Here is a 12,433-nt window from a genome sequence, read left to right as displayed (position 1 = left end):
AAAACTGTCTGTGCAAATCTAATGTCTTTTTTTTAAATAATCTGGAATGATAGTGTGCTACAGCCCTATGCATACTCCACTCCACACCAATACACTTTACTCTACGCCAATACACTCTGAGCCACTCTAATCCCCCTGCACCACTCCATGAGACTGCACTCCACTCTAAAAACTGCAGTCACTGCACTCTATATCATTTTACTCTGCACTACTGCACTCTACGTCACTAAACTATGCAAAACTCTACATCACTCAATGCCGCAACACACTGCGTCACTATGCCACTGCACTCTACGCCACCCCAATACACAACATTTTACACTTTGTTATTCTACCTTAGAGCACTCCATGCCACTAACTTTTAGCCATGCTGACAGCAGCCAAGCGGGTGTACAAAATGGCTAAAACACATTTGCAGAGTTAATAGCACTTGAATAGGCTTTGCCAATGCTTGTTTATTCTCTCCATATTCTATTTTTGTTATCACGAGCCTGGCTGAGAGCTAAAGCGGTCTCTATCCAGGCTTTAAAAAAACATCTGTGGCTCTTTCATTGAACTTCCTGAAGTTCATCATTGTGCATATGGGTAAATAAAGCGGGCTGACGCCATAACAGAAAAGATAAGGAGAAAGCTTTTGGAAACAGTGCATGGATTTTAGGAGCTTCAGGCAAAACAGTGTTTTGCAGCCGATGCACAGAGCATCCACTAACAAAACTGCTCTGTCCAGAGCCTTTTATTATAAGCTGGCATCGCCTAGCAGTTGTTCCCAAAGGCTGCTGCCTTCCTTTGCCTTACGGGAGTGTTGGCCCTCTATACAGGGAAGCCTATCATTCTTAAAGTACGACTGACTTTTTTTTTTTTTTTTTTTATTTCTGTAATTTTTTATTGAAAATAAAGAGCATATTTACATGGTACTGACTTTTATGTGCCTACGGTTCAATAGCTACAATTGCCAAAAAATAGACAGCATAATCTTTAGAAAATTATTTCGTGAAATAGAACCAAACTGACGAAATAACGAACGATATACATTTCAAAATAGATTTAATTTATCTGCTCGAAGAGCCTGCTTCACAAAAGGCTGGGGGGAATAAGTCCGAATTCTGATACTGCAAAATTATCCATCAATTTAAAACAAATATGTTTCTAATGAGATTCTGCACAAAAAAAAAATGTGTTTTATATATATAAAACACTTTTTTTTGTAGAATCTCATTAGAAACATTTGTTTTAAATTGATGGATAATTTTGCAGTATCCGAATTATATCTATATATTGCAGTGTCTCCTGGAAGACTATGATGGATAATTTTGCAGTATCAGAATTATATCTATATATTGCAGTGTGTCCTGGAAGACTATTGAAAGTCAAACTTTTCTCCAACTGTTCAAAAGTGTTAAATATAAACATGCCAAATTTCAACAAAAAGAAAGTCTGCATAAGGAGGAAAAAAAATTACTAAAGTCAATTTACAAATGTGTTTTTCTTTTAATGTTTTTTCCACAGGAAGAAGATTTTCCCAGCGGTGAAACCCCTTCCCACTGTATGCCCATTAGATCTGGGAATATACTGCCTAAAGTCCCACCAACGAAACACTCTTCTTCCTTGGAGTCCATTTACAAACATTTCCAATGCTGAAAACTGCCTAAAAATAAATTTGCTGTTGGAAATCACTGCTGTTCACTCCCTCGCGCAGGTAGGGCTGCCGTAGAATGACCACAGCCAAACACAAAAACTGAATATGAATAATTACCACCACACTGGTAGGCTCACTACTCCCATTTGTGAGGGTGGAATATCACTGATACAGACAAGGATGTTACCCAAGGGAATGGGTGTATTTCTACACATATAGTGTGGCTCACTGGTTAGAGGCGGCAGACCCGGGAGCAGAAGTCGGCCCGGGACCAGGGTTCACCATGGGGACTCCCAGCAGGGACCATCCCACAGGGAAAGCCAAGACGGGTTCCCCAGAGTTATACAGCGCCAGGAAACCTACGGACGGGTAGCAGTGCGCTTTACAAGCTCAAATACATTTACGTGCTCAGGCTACAGAGAGATTCTTGTCCCAAAAGATGTATACACATGTTGCTCCCGGAGCACAACGGACAGTCCGAGGCACGCGGCTCCCGGGTCACAACGGACACTGCGAGGCCTGCCGCCTCAGGAGCACCGCAGACACTACAATGCCTGCAGCCTCAGGAGCACAGCAGACACTACAAGGCCTGCAGCCTCGGGAGCACAGCAGACACTCCAAGGCCTGCAGCCTCGGGAGCACAGCAGACACTACAAGGCCTGCAGCTCCTGGATCACAGCAGATACTACAAGGCCTGCAGCTCCTGGATCACAGCAGACACTACAAGGCCTGCAGCTCCTGGATCACAGCAGACACTACAAGGCCTGCAGCTCCTGGATCACAGCAGACACTACAAGGCCTGCAGCTCCTGGATCACAGCAGACACTACAAGGCCTGCAGCCTCGGGAGCACAGCAGACACTACAAGGCCTGCAGCCTCGGGAGCACAGGAGACACTACAAGGCCTGCAGCCTCGGGAGCACAGGAGACACTACAAGGCCTGCAGCCTCAGGAGCACAGCAGACACTACAAGGCCTGCAGCCTCAGGAGCACAGCAGACACTACAAGGCCTGCAGCCTCAGGAGCACAGGAGACACTACAAGGCCTGCAGCCTCAGGAGCACAGCAGACACTATATGGCCTACAGCCTCAGGAGCACAGCAGACACTACAAGGCCTGCAGCCTCAGGAGCACAGCAGACACTACAAGGCCTGCAGCCTCAGGAGCACAGCAGACACTACAAGGCCTGCAGCCTCAGGAGCACAGCAGACACTACAAGGCCTACAGCCTCAGGAGCACAGGAGACACTACAAGGCCTGCAGCCTCAGGAGCACAGCAGACACTACAAGGCCTACAGCCTCAGGAGCACAGCAGACACTACAAGGCCTGCAGCCTCGGGAGCACAGCAGACACTACAAGGCCTGCAGCCTCGGGAGCACAGCAGACACTACAAGGCCTGCAGCCTCGGGAGCACAGCAGACACTACAAGGCCTGCAGCCTCGGGAGCACAGCAGACACTACAAGGCCTGCAGCCTCGGGAGCACAGCAGACACTACAAGGCCTGCAGCCTCTGGAGCACAGCAGACACTACAAGGCCTGCAGCCTCGGGAGCACAGCAGACACTACAAGGCCTGCAGCCTCGGGAGCACAGCAGACACTACAAGGCCTGCAGCCTCGGGAGCACAGCAGACACTAAAAGGCCTGCAGCCTCGGGAGCACAGCAGACACTAAAAGGCCTGCAGCCTCGGGAGCACAGCAGACACTAAAAGGCCTGCAGCCTCGGGAGCACAGCAGACACTAAAAGGCCTGCAGCCTCGGGAGCACAGCAGACACTACAAGGCCTGCAGCCTCAGGAGCACAGCAGACACTACATGGCCTGCAGCCTCAAGAGCACAGCAGACACTACATGACCTGCAGCCTCGGGAGCACAGCAGACACTACAAGGCTGGCAGCTCCTGGAGCACAGCAGACACTACGAGGCCTGCCGCCTCAGGAGCACAGCAGACACTACAAGGCCTGCAGCTCCTGGAGCACAGCAGGCACTACAAGGCCTGCAGCCTCAAGAGCACAGCAGACACTGCAAGGCCTGCAGCCTCAAGAGCACAGCAGACACTGCAAGGCCTGCAGCCTCAAGAGCACAGCAGACACTGCAAGGCCTGCAGCCTCAAGAGCACAGCAGACACTGCAAGGCCTGCAGCCTCAAGAGCACAGCAGACACCGCAAGGCCTGCAGCCTCGGGAGCACAGCAGACACTGCAAGGCCTGCAGCCTCGGGAGCACAGCAGACACTGCAAGGACTGCAGCCTCGGGAGCACAGCAGACACTACAAGGCCTGCAGCTCCTGGAGCACAGCAGACACTACAAGGCCTGCAGCTCCTGGAGCACAGCAGACACTACAAGGCTTGCAGCTCCTGGAGCACTGCAGACACCACAAGGCTTGCAGCTCCTGGAGCACTGCAGACACCACAAGGCTTGCAGCTCCTGGAGCGCAGCAGACACTACAAGGCCTGCAGCTTCTGGATCACAGCAGACACTACAAGGCCTGCAGCCTCGGGAGCACAGCAGACACTACAAGGCCTGCAGCCTCAGGAGCACAGCAGACACTACATGGCCTGCAGACTCAGGAGCACAGCAGACACTACAAGGCACGCAGCCTCAGGAGCACAAGGGACACTGCAAGGCACGCAGGAGGCCCTCGCCAGCAACGACTTGCAAGTGGCCGGATAAGGCATGCAGGCTCCAGCTTGCAACTGGTAAGACAGGGCGGGGGTCAGACAGTTGCCGCTACCTGGTTGCATAAGCCATGCACAAGCTGTCTTGCAAAGGACTGGAAAAGCCATGCTGGCTCTGGCCTGCAAACCCTGAACTCTGCAAAAAGACAGCAGCGGTAGAAACGTCCTATACAAATGGCAAGTAACTGAAGGCAACGAAAAAAAAACGTAGAATCTAGATCAGAAACTACAAAGCAACCCCATGCAGGAACGTCTGTCACTGCTCCAATGCAGAGCTGCAGCATCGGAAGTAGGGTAAGCGCAGTACTTTTATAGCGCAACGCAACCCTAGACATAAAGCAAAGGAACACTGTATATATATATATATATATATATATAAGCTATATGTAACACATCTGTATAGGGTGCATATGGGGCTGGTGGACTGTGTTTGTGAAACCATGCCACCACAATGAAGGGCCTGAATAAAGTGTAACTGCTGCAGCTCAAACAAGTAGCCATCCCCGAGGAACTATTATCAAAAGTAACTGTATGGGCTATGTAAATTGTTAATTTGCCTTTGTGTTTATTCTCACTGAGGTATCCAAGCGTCACAATAACAGATTCTACTATCGCCAAGTGCATGATAACATGTTATCGATCTCAGGATCCCGAGTCACGATTCGAACCTGTAGCCCACAGAAACATTTCTGCATTAAATTCCTCTGCAAGCCTGCACATCTGATATAATTATTTCACTGTGCGCAAACTGCACACGAGGTTAAAAATTGTAATGTAGCAGCATGACAACTATGACAAGGCGTGACGCAAACTTCTGCAAGGGGGGGAGCGGGTGGATCCTCAACCCTTTAGGTGCCCCCCATTGAGCCAATACAGATAGTGAGGTATGAGACTTGGGGGGTGTTTGGCACATTCTGCAGGGTGAGGAGCATCATATTGCGTCACGCCCGTGGCATGTCGCAGCAGTGCGGAACCACAGCAGATGCATTCAGACATTATGGACGGAAAGCACGCGACTAGCCTGGGCGCAGACAGCGGGGTTACAAATACACACATCCAAAGCATACTGCTAACAAGTTGCACGATGCGCACAACAGATTCAGAGCAACACAGTGAAAAGAAAACTTTGTTGCACTAACAGCAAGGGCTAAATGCGGCAATCTCACGTGCCCCAGAATATGGCACCCGTGTAGTGGATTAATATAAATAACAGGGCCTGAAGGTTAAAAGCACAAGCATTTGAAACACACAGTGTCAAAATGTAGGGAAAATTACTACGAGGATTGTAAGTATACTGTGCGAGTGTGTGTGTCACTGGGTGCGTATATTAAAGAACTATAAACTCGTTTTACTTGTAACCACGCGGTACTTTCATCCATATTGCAATGATCAGGGGGAAAATACAAAAAAATCAAACTTCTTGATTGAATATTTGGGCAGGGAAAACAATTCAGGGACTAAATGCAGAAAAAATATTAATATGGAAAAAGTTAAAGTACATAAAGGGAATATTAATAAATAATAAATACAAAAAAATCGCAGCAAGTGGCAGCTCGGGTGTGCAGCAACACTTAACTAGCAACGGGGGTTTCCAGCCGTCCCTGGGACTTGCCGGGAACACAACAAACACCACTGCCGCTTTCCTAACCTCAGGGGTGCGCGTTTCTCCAGCTGACAGCGTAACCGGCTGCACGCACATACACACACATTCTTAAAAACACAGGGGTTTATTTACAAGCCCCTTGCGCCACTTTTTCCATATTAAAAGTGACACACCGGCGGCGCAAGGGGCTTGTAAATATGCCCCAAAGAGTGCAACGGGGATAAGGCGCACATAAACCCTGGCGGGGGGGCTCTATGCTTACTTCTCGTCCACATGAATGCTGGGCGGACACTTGATGGCCAGGTCGGTCTTCCAATGGACGTGCCGAACTTTATACACCTGCCCGAAGCCGCCCGAGCCGATCTTTTCCCAGTTGGAGAACTCGGCGCAGTCGAAGGTCTTGAGCAGCCCCATCTCCCAGGAGGACGCGCCCTCTCCCGCCATGGTGCCTGCTCCAGTGCCCGGCCGCTGGGCGCCCGCCTGCCTGCTCGCTGAGCCTCTGTTGTCTTCCCCGCAGCCCTGCCCTGCCCTGCCCAGGTGACTGGGGTGTGTTCATTAACCAGCCGCTGACGTCACTTCCTGCGCTGCCATTGCAAACGCACCTTTGCACCTGAGAGAGTCCGTGGGAGGCACAACAAGTTCAAACTTCTCTCCGCCTGCCAGGTACTGCCGGGAAGCCGAGGCTCGTGACTGCCACCTGTAGTTCAAACGCGAGCAACTACAGTAGATGGTTCCCCCTCATCATGTCATACTATACATTGCAAAAAAATAATTTCGGACTAAGCATTCATCAGCGTAAATTCAGGGAGAACCTTTAACTTTGCTGGTAGGTTTCCATCATAACTTTAACATGTGCTGTTTCCAAGCAAACTCAAGCCCTTCGAATAAGTGAATGAATGAATAGATTTTTATTGCGTGATTGTTTAAAATCATTGCAATTCCTTCTCAATAGGCACACTTAAGCACAAAACGGCGATTTTGATGTAAATCTACCCCCCCAAAAAAAAAATCACCAAAAAGAGCTTATCTGAGACTTTCATGAAAGTTTTTTTGTTTGTTTTTAAATCAGAAATGTCAAATCAAAGGATTGGGAGTTTGATATAAACATTAGTAACATTCCAAGACGCGCTATTTGTTCTATTAAAGCGCAGTATGCAACAATAAATTGTATAAGCGTAGCAGATATGCAGATGCATGCCTTCGAATTGTCCAGTTTATTGAAGGAGAGTCCGCATTATGAGAAATAGAATAGGTATTTGCAATACATTCCAAAGCCTCTCTTTCTGACCTCAAAATCCTACATAAGAGCCCTTTTTAACCACCCGTTTAGCAGTACATATTTAAAAAATACAGTCTACGTCTTTCTTCTTGTATTCGTCTGGAACAGCAATCCATCTTTAAGGCCATGTGCACGGCTACCTCCTGTGTGACTGCAGGGTTGGTATGTGGGAACTCGCACCCTTCAAGTTGAGGGACACCATCCAATTTTTCACCACTGGTGAAGATTTTTTTCGTAAATAAATCTTCAATGAACAAGTTACTTACCTTCGGTAAGGCTATTTCTCCTAGAGACTTCATCTAACCACAGACTCCTCACCTTAGAATATTTCCCAGGCGTCAGACTGGATCCAGAAAATCTCAAGCAGTACTTCTGCGCATCACTAGGTGCCATCGATCGATAGGTTCTGCGTCAGCATCTTCCGAGTCAGAAAGGACTTGTGCGGTGCCTATATAGGTGCCACCCCAGCACGGTAACAACAGTTGCTTTTGAGACTATTCCTGTACCAAAAACACGGAACCACGTTAGACTGAGAGTTTGACCAGTGTACCGAAGCAAACCGGATGTTAGGGAGAAGATAACAGTGCTTAATTTGAGCCAGTGATTTCTGGTGCTCGGCAACAGCACTTAATTGTCAGCTCCAGTTCTAGTGACAGTCCACCAAATGGTGGCGCGATCTGTCAAAGTTTGAGATCAGCACAACAGTGTTTGATTAGTTAATATACTTTAAAAATTAATGGCACCATTATTATGGCTTTCACTGACCTGGACTAGTATGAATTGTCACACTTGTAGGAGTGTGATGGTTAGTACTTGTGTTGGTTCTGTCGTTGGCAGCGATGGCAGAGGCAATGGGCAGTGCAGTTTCATCCAAAAAAGGGCCCTGGCACTTACATTTTTTACAAATTAAACACTGGGAAAGAGTCGTGTCACTGATCTCGGAGGTTGGTGAGGAATCTGAGGTTAGAGTCTCTACCAGAAAAAGCATTAACAAAGGTAAGTAACTTGTTCTGATAGAGACTTCTAGCCGCCGATTCCTCACCCTAGAACAGGCAACCAAGCAATACCTCCTCAGAGGTGGGTCTGCAAACGTCTCAGACCAGGATTTCCTGGAAGACTGAATGGGCAAAATAACCATCCCGATGGACCTGACCGTCCCAGCAGTATTGCTTTGTGAACGTGTGAAGGGACGCCCACATAGCAGCTTGAAGATGCTCATGAGTTTGGGATACCAGACTCTTCTTACCCAGTCTGGAACTACTAAGCTGACTTGGGCCAGGTTGGGCCTGATCTTCTTGAGAACTTAGGACATGAGCGGTTTCGGCAGAAAGGTGTACAGGAGTCCCCATCTCCATTATAATAGGAACACGTCTCCCAGGAAGAGCTGCTTTTGGAAACTCCAACATGCAGAAGATCTGAGAAGTTGCACGTTCTTGGTGGTGGTGAAAAGATTAAGCCTCAGAGTGTAAATGCCATTTGTGGTTCACAAGGCATCGGCGGCTGAGTTCTTCCACCCTGGCATTCAGAGATCTCATCTGGTGCTGTATGACTAGGAAGATGTTATGTAACTCCTTCTAGGTCCAGAGAATCAAGGTCTTTTGGAGCAAAGTCGACAACCCAACTTTGCCCTGTTTGTTGCAATACCACATGGCAGTAGTGTTGTCTGTGAATACCTGAACCAGCCCTCCCTTGATGGATGGGAGGAAGGCTTTCAATGCCAAGCCAATCACCCACAGACCCAGAAGATTGATGTGGAGCTGCGACTCTGCTGGAGACTAGAGTCCTCAAATCTCCACCTCTCCCAGGTGCCCACCCCAAACCAGGACCCAAGTCAGTCACCACTATCAGGTCCGGGTGGAGAAGGAAGAGGTGTCTGCTGCTGGTCCAATCGCAGTTCGTTAACCACCACTGCAGATCTTTTGGAGTCTCCTTCGAAATCTGGACCAGGTTGGAGAGATTCCCCCGACGCTCGGTCAACTGGGACTTCAGGTCGCACAGCAGAGCCTGCATGGACCATCGGTTGTGCTTCACCAACAGGATGCAGAAGGCCATCATATCCAGCAGCCTCAGAACACGCCATGCCAAAATCCAGGATAGTGTTTGAAACATAAGCATCACAACACAAATGTCAGGAGCTCTCCACTCCGGAGGGTAGGCGTGAAACTGCACCATGTCCAGGATAACTCAGATGAAAGGAAAAGTCAGAGAAGGAGTCGGGTCTGAGTTTGGCATGTTGATAGTGAATCCCAGCAAATGCAGGTGGTCTACCACAGTCTGGAGGTGAATGACGACTGCCTGGGGTGAGTCCGCCTTCAGCAAACAGTCATCAAGGTAGGGGAAGAATGGGACAACTGATCTCCAAAGGTAAGCTGCAACCACTCCTATCACTTTTGTTAATACTCATGGTGCACTGTTGAGGCAGAAAGGGAGCACAATGAACAGTAAATCTCGTGGCCTTATGGGAACTGCAGATAACTCATGTGGGCTTGCAGGACGGGGATGGGAAAATAAGCATCCTGCAAATCTAAAGCTACCAACCAGTCTCTAGGGCAAACAAGACCTGAGCCAATGGGCAAATCTTGAATTTCTCTTTGTGGCATGATTTGACGTTCTCATCTGCGCGAGGGTCCCCCCACACAGGATCAGGGCTCAAGGGGGGTCCGAGGAGTCTGCGGCGGCGGGAGTCCTCGAGGAGTGCCAGGAGTTGGGAGTTGGGAGTTGGGCACCATAACCAGGAGCGTGTGGAGTGTGCAGGAGCGTGTTCTCCCTATGGGAGGACACAGAGTGTAGTGCCCGAGTGTATCCGCATAGGCACTTCAACTAGAATGGGGGCAGCTTGTGAAGCCCCAGTGTGCCCTGCTCCTGCTCCCGCCTCTGCTCTTGTGCACCTTGTGCACCTCTTGCCACAGCGTGCTGGTGCTCTTTGCCTCGAAGCGCCCATGCCCATTGCAAAACACCATGGGAGTGAGAGCTGAGGGCTGAGGATTGAATAGCCTCGGTTCCCAAGCAGGCACCTACAGCTTCACAACGTCAGCCAGGAGGACTCTACATCCAACATCCAACAGTCCCCTGGCCAGAAGGAAACACTGCGGCCATAGTCCTCGAATCCTTCCGCTGCCCGCGAATTTCACAGAGGGCGAGGACTGGGACAGGACTTCAGCTCCCAGCATGCCAAGCGGCGCGCTAGCCAAGAACGTCATTGAAAGCCAGGAGGCGCATAAGGGGCTGGGCCACCCCCCATGGCTGTGATAAAGGATCTCCTGTTCATATATCGGTAAGGAGAACTATTGAACGTAGGGTTATATACATATTTGATTTCTTCACAAAAGTAAAATGGGCTAGAGAAAACAACCGCAGGCTAAAGAAAAATCCCAACCTGCTAATACACCCATAACCAAATATTTAAAGACAGCAGTGGGGATGATTGACAGTGAAATTGTCTTGGTGTAAGAACAGTTGGCAGCAACAAAAACTGCATTAGACGCCACCTTAAAGGCACCGTATCCAGAAGACAAGCAAGATACACTAACACCTGAAGTATCTGATATAGTACTGGAACTGGGGACAGTACCATCAGGTAATAATGTAGGTAGGGGGGCGGCACCATGTAGAAGAGATAACCCATGTGTTTTAACAGCGTCACTGGAGATAACAGAGTCAACAGACAGTTCAACACTAATTTCACCACCAGCAAAAAAAGTTAAGCAACTGCCCAGATTGAAGGATAATACTGAATAAGTTATGATAAAACCCAGTGCAAAACAAAAGGCAAAGAATGGTGGGAAACCAGCGGGATCAAAGAGAGAGACAGTTACCATGGATAGTCACCCCGGGATGGTTAATCTTGAAACATTATTTAAAAAAGTGCACTCTAAATTGGATTGTATGGAATGACGTTTTATATCTGAACTTAAGCTTGTTCAAAAGGTAACTTCTTTCCTCCTTGTATCCAAAAACTTGTGTAAATCAAGCACAGATGTGAATATACAATCTAGATTCATGGATGCTGGCGGAAGTAAAGTCATTTATGATAGTAAGTCGATTGTTGTCCACACAAAGTCAAAAGCTGATCATAGAAAATCAATTGAGTCCTAATATAGCGAAAGATGTGAACATAGCAGGGCTAATAGATAAGCCTAATAATCATGAGCATACCACTATAGATGAGCCCTTACATTTACCACCACAGGCGACACCCAACATTATTGTGCTAAAAAATGTCCTGAGGCTACAAAACAAGCTTTTTGAATCATATGGGAAACTTAAGAACCAGGTGATTCATTGGTTAAATGTTAATACGAACACTGACACTACTGTCCTATATAACAATATCATAATGCTGAGGAGAGTGAGTTGAGAAGTCTAGGAAACACACTACGGGAGATTGAGTGGTGGTGAACTTTTGCAGTAGTAAACTGGTAGAAGCCCTCTTAGAGATACTGATGAATAACAACAAAGAAGTTAGTTTTGCGAGGACCGAATATATAACTGCCGTTAGGATATTTTTACAGGCCAAACGAGGTTCACCCAAACTTCCATAGGACTAACATGCAACTTTTAATATCCCCTTCCATAACAGGTTTGAACCACTCAGATCATGTAGTGAAATCGATTGACATAAGAGAAATAATGAATGTGAGGGGGAGAGAACTACTACTGATGATATTCCATCCAGATGTAGGGGAGATGGTAATTAAAGAGTAAATAGATTGACTGATAATTTGAGCGTGCAATTATGTTGTTCCTGTATCCTGCACTACGTATGTTGTATTTTTGTTGTACCTACATTCATTTGTTTGTATACCCACTCTGATAGAATGTAAAGCGCTCTGATATCTTGTTTGCGCTATATAAGACCTTCAAAATAAAATAAATAAATAAAGCGTGTAAGGATTGTAGTAATTTGAGAGAGCATGGATCAGGTAAAGGGCTATATTCCTATGTTAAAAAGAGTGCTAGTAGTACACACCCTCAAACATCTGGTAGGCATCACCACGAAAATCTTGGTAATACCAGCGATACGGAGGCCTGCGAGAAGGAAAACATGGGCACACAAAGCACAGTTTATAATGACTATACATCACCGATTATTACAACCTGAAATATAGCAGGTATTAAGAATAAGATAAATAATTAAGCATGGCTTAAATCCTTAGAAAAGTCTAGTATAATCATGATTCAGGAAACATGGGACGTGGAACCCTTTTTCATAAACGGTTTTAAAGTAATTTGCACTAACGCCAAAC

The 12,433-nt window shown here is 47.4% G+C and overlaps 1 protein-coding gene across 1 annotated transcript in view; it reads right to left on the bottom strand.

Annotated features, from left to right (window-relative positions):
* RIPK4 (receptor interacting serine/threonine kinase 4) overlaps nucleotides 1–6,479 on the bottom strand; it is a 78,134-nt gene extending 71,655 nt beyond the window's left edge. The window contains exon 1 of the mRNA XM_078656812.1: nucleotides 6,171–6,479. Within this exon, the coding sequence (XP_078512938.1) occupies nucleotides 6,171–6,352 (182 nt within the window). The 5' untranslated portion in view covers nucleotides 6,353–6,479. The remainder of the gene's footprint in view (nucleotides 1–6,170) is intronic.
* Nucleotides 6,480–12,433: the final 5,954 nt, after the last annotated feature.

Source organism: Lissotriton helveticus, chromosome 8 (genome assembly GCF_964261635.1).
Source record: "Lissotriton helveticus chromosome 8, aLisHel1.1, whole genome shotgun sequence".
Taxonomy (NCBI): domain Eukaryota; kingdom Metazoa; phylum Chordata; class Amphibia; order Caudata; family Salamandridae; genus Lissotriton; species Lissotriton helveticus.
The sequence above is the reverse complement of the archived record's forward strand: the minus strand, read 5'-3'. Positions and strand labels throughout refer to the sequence as shown.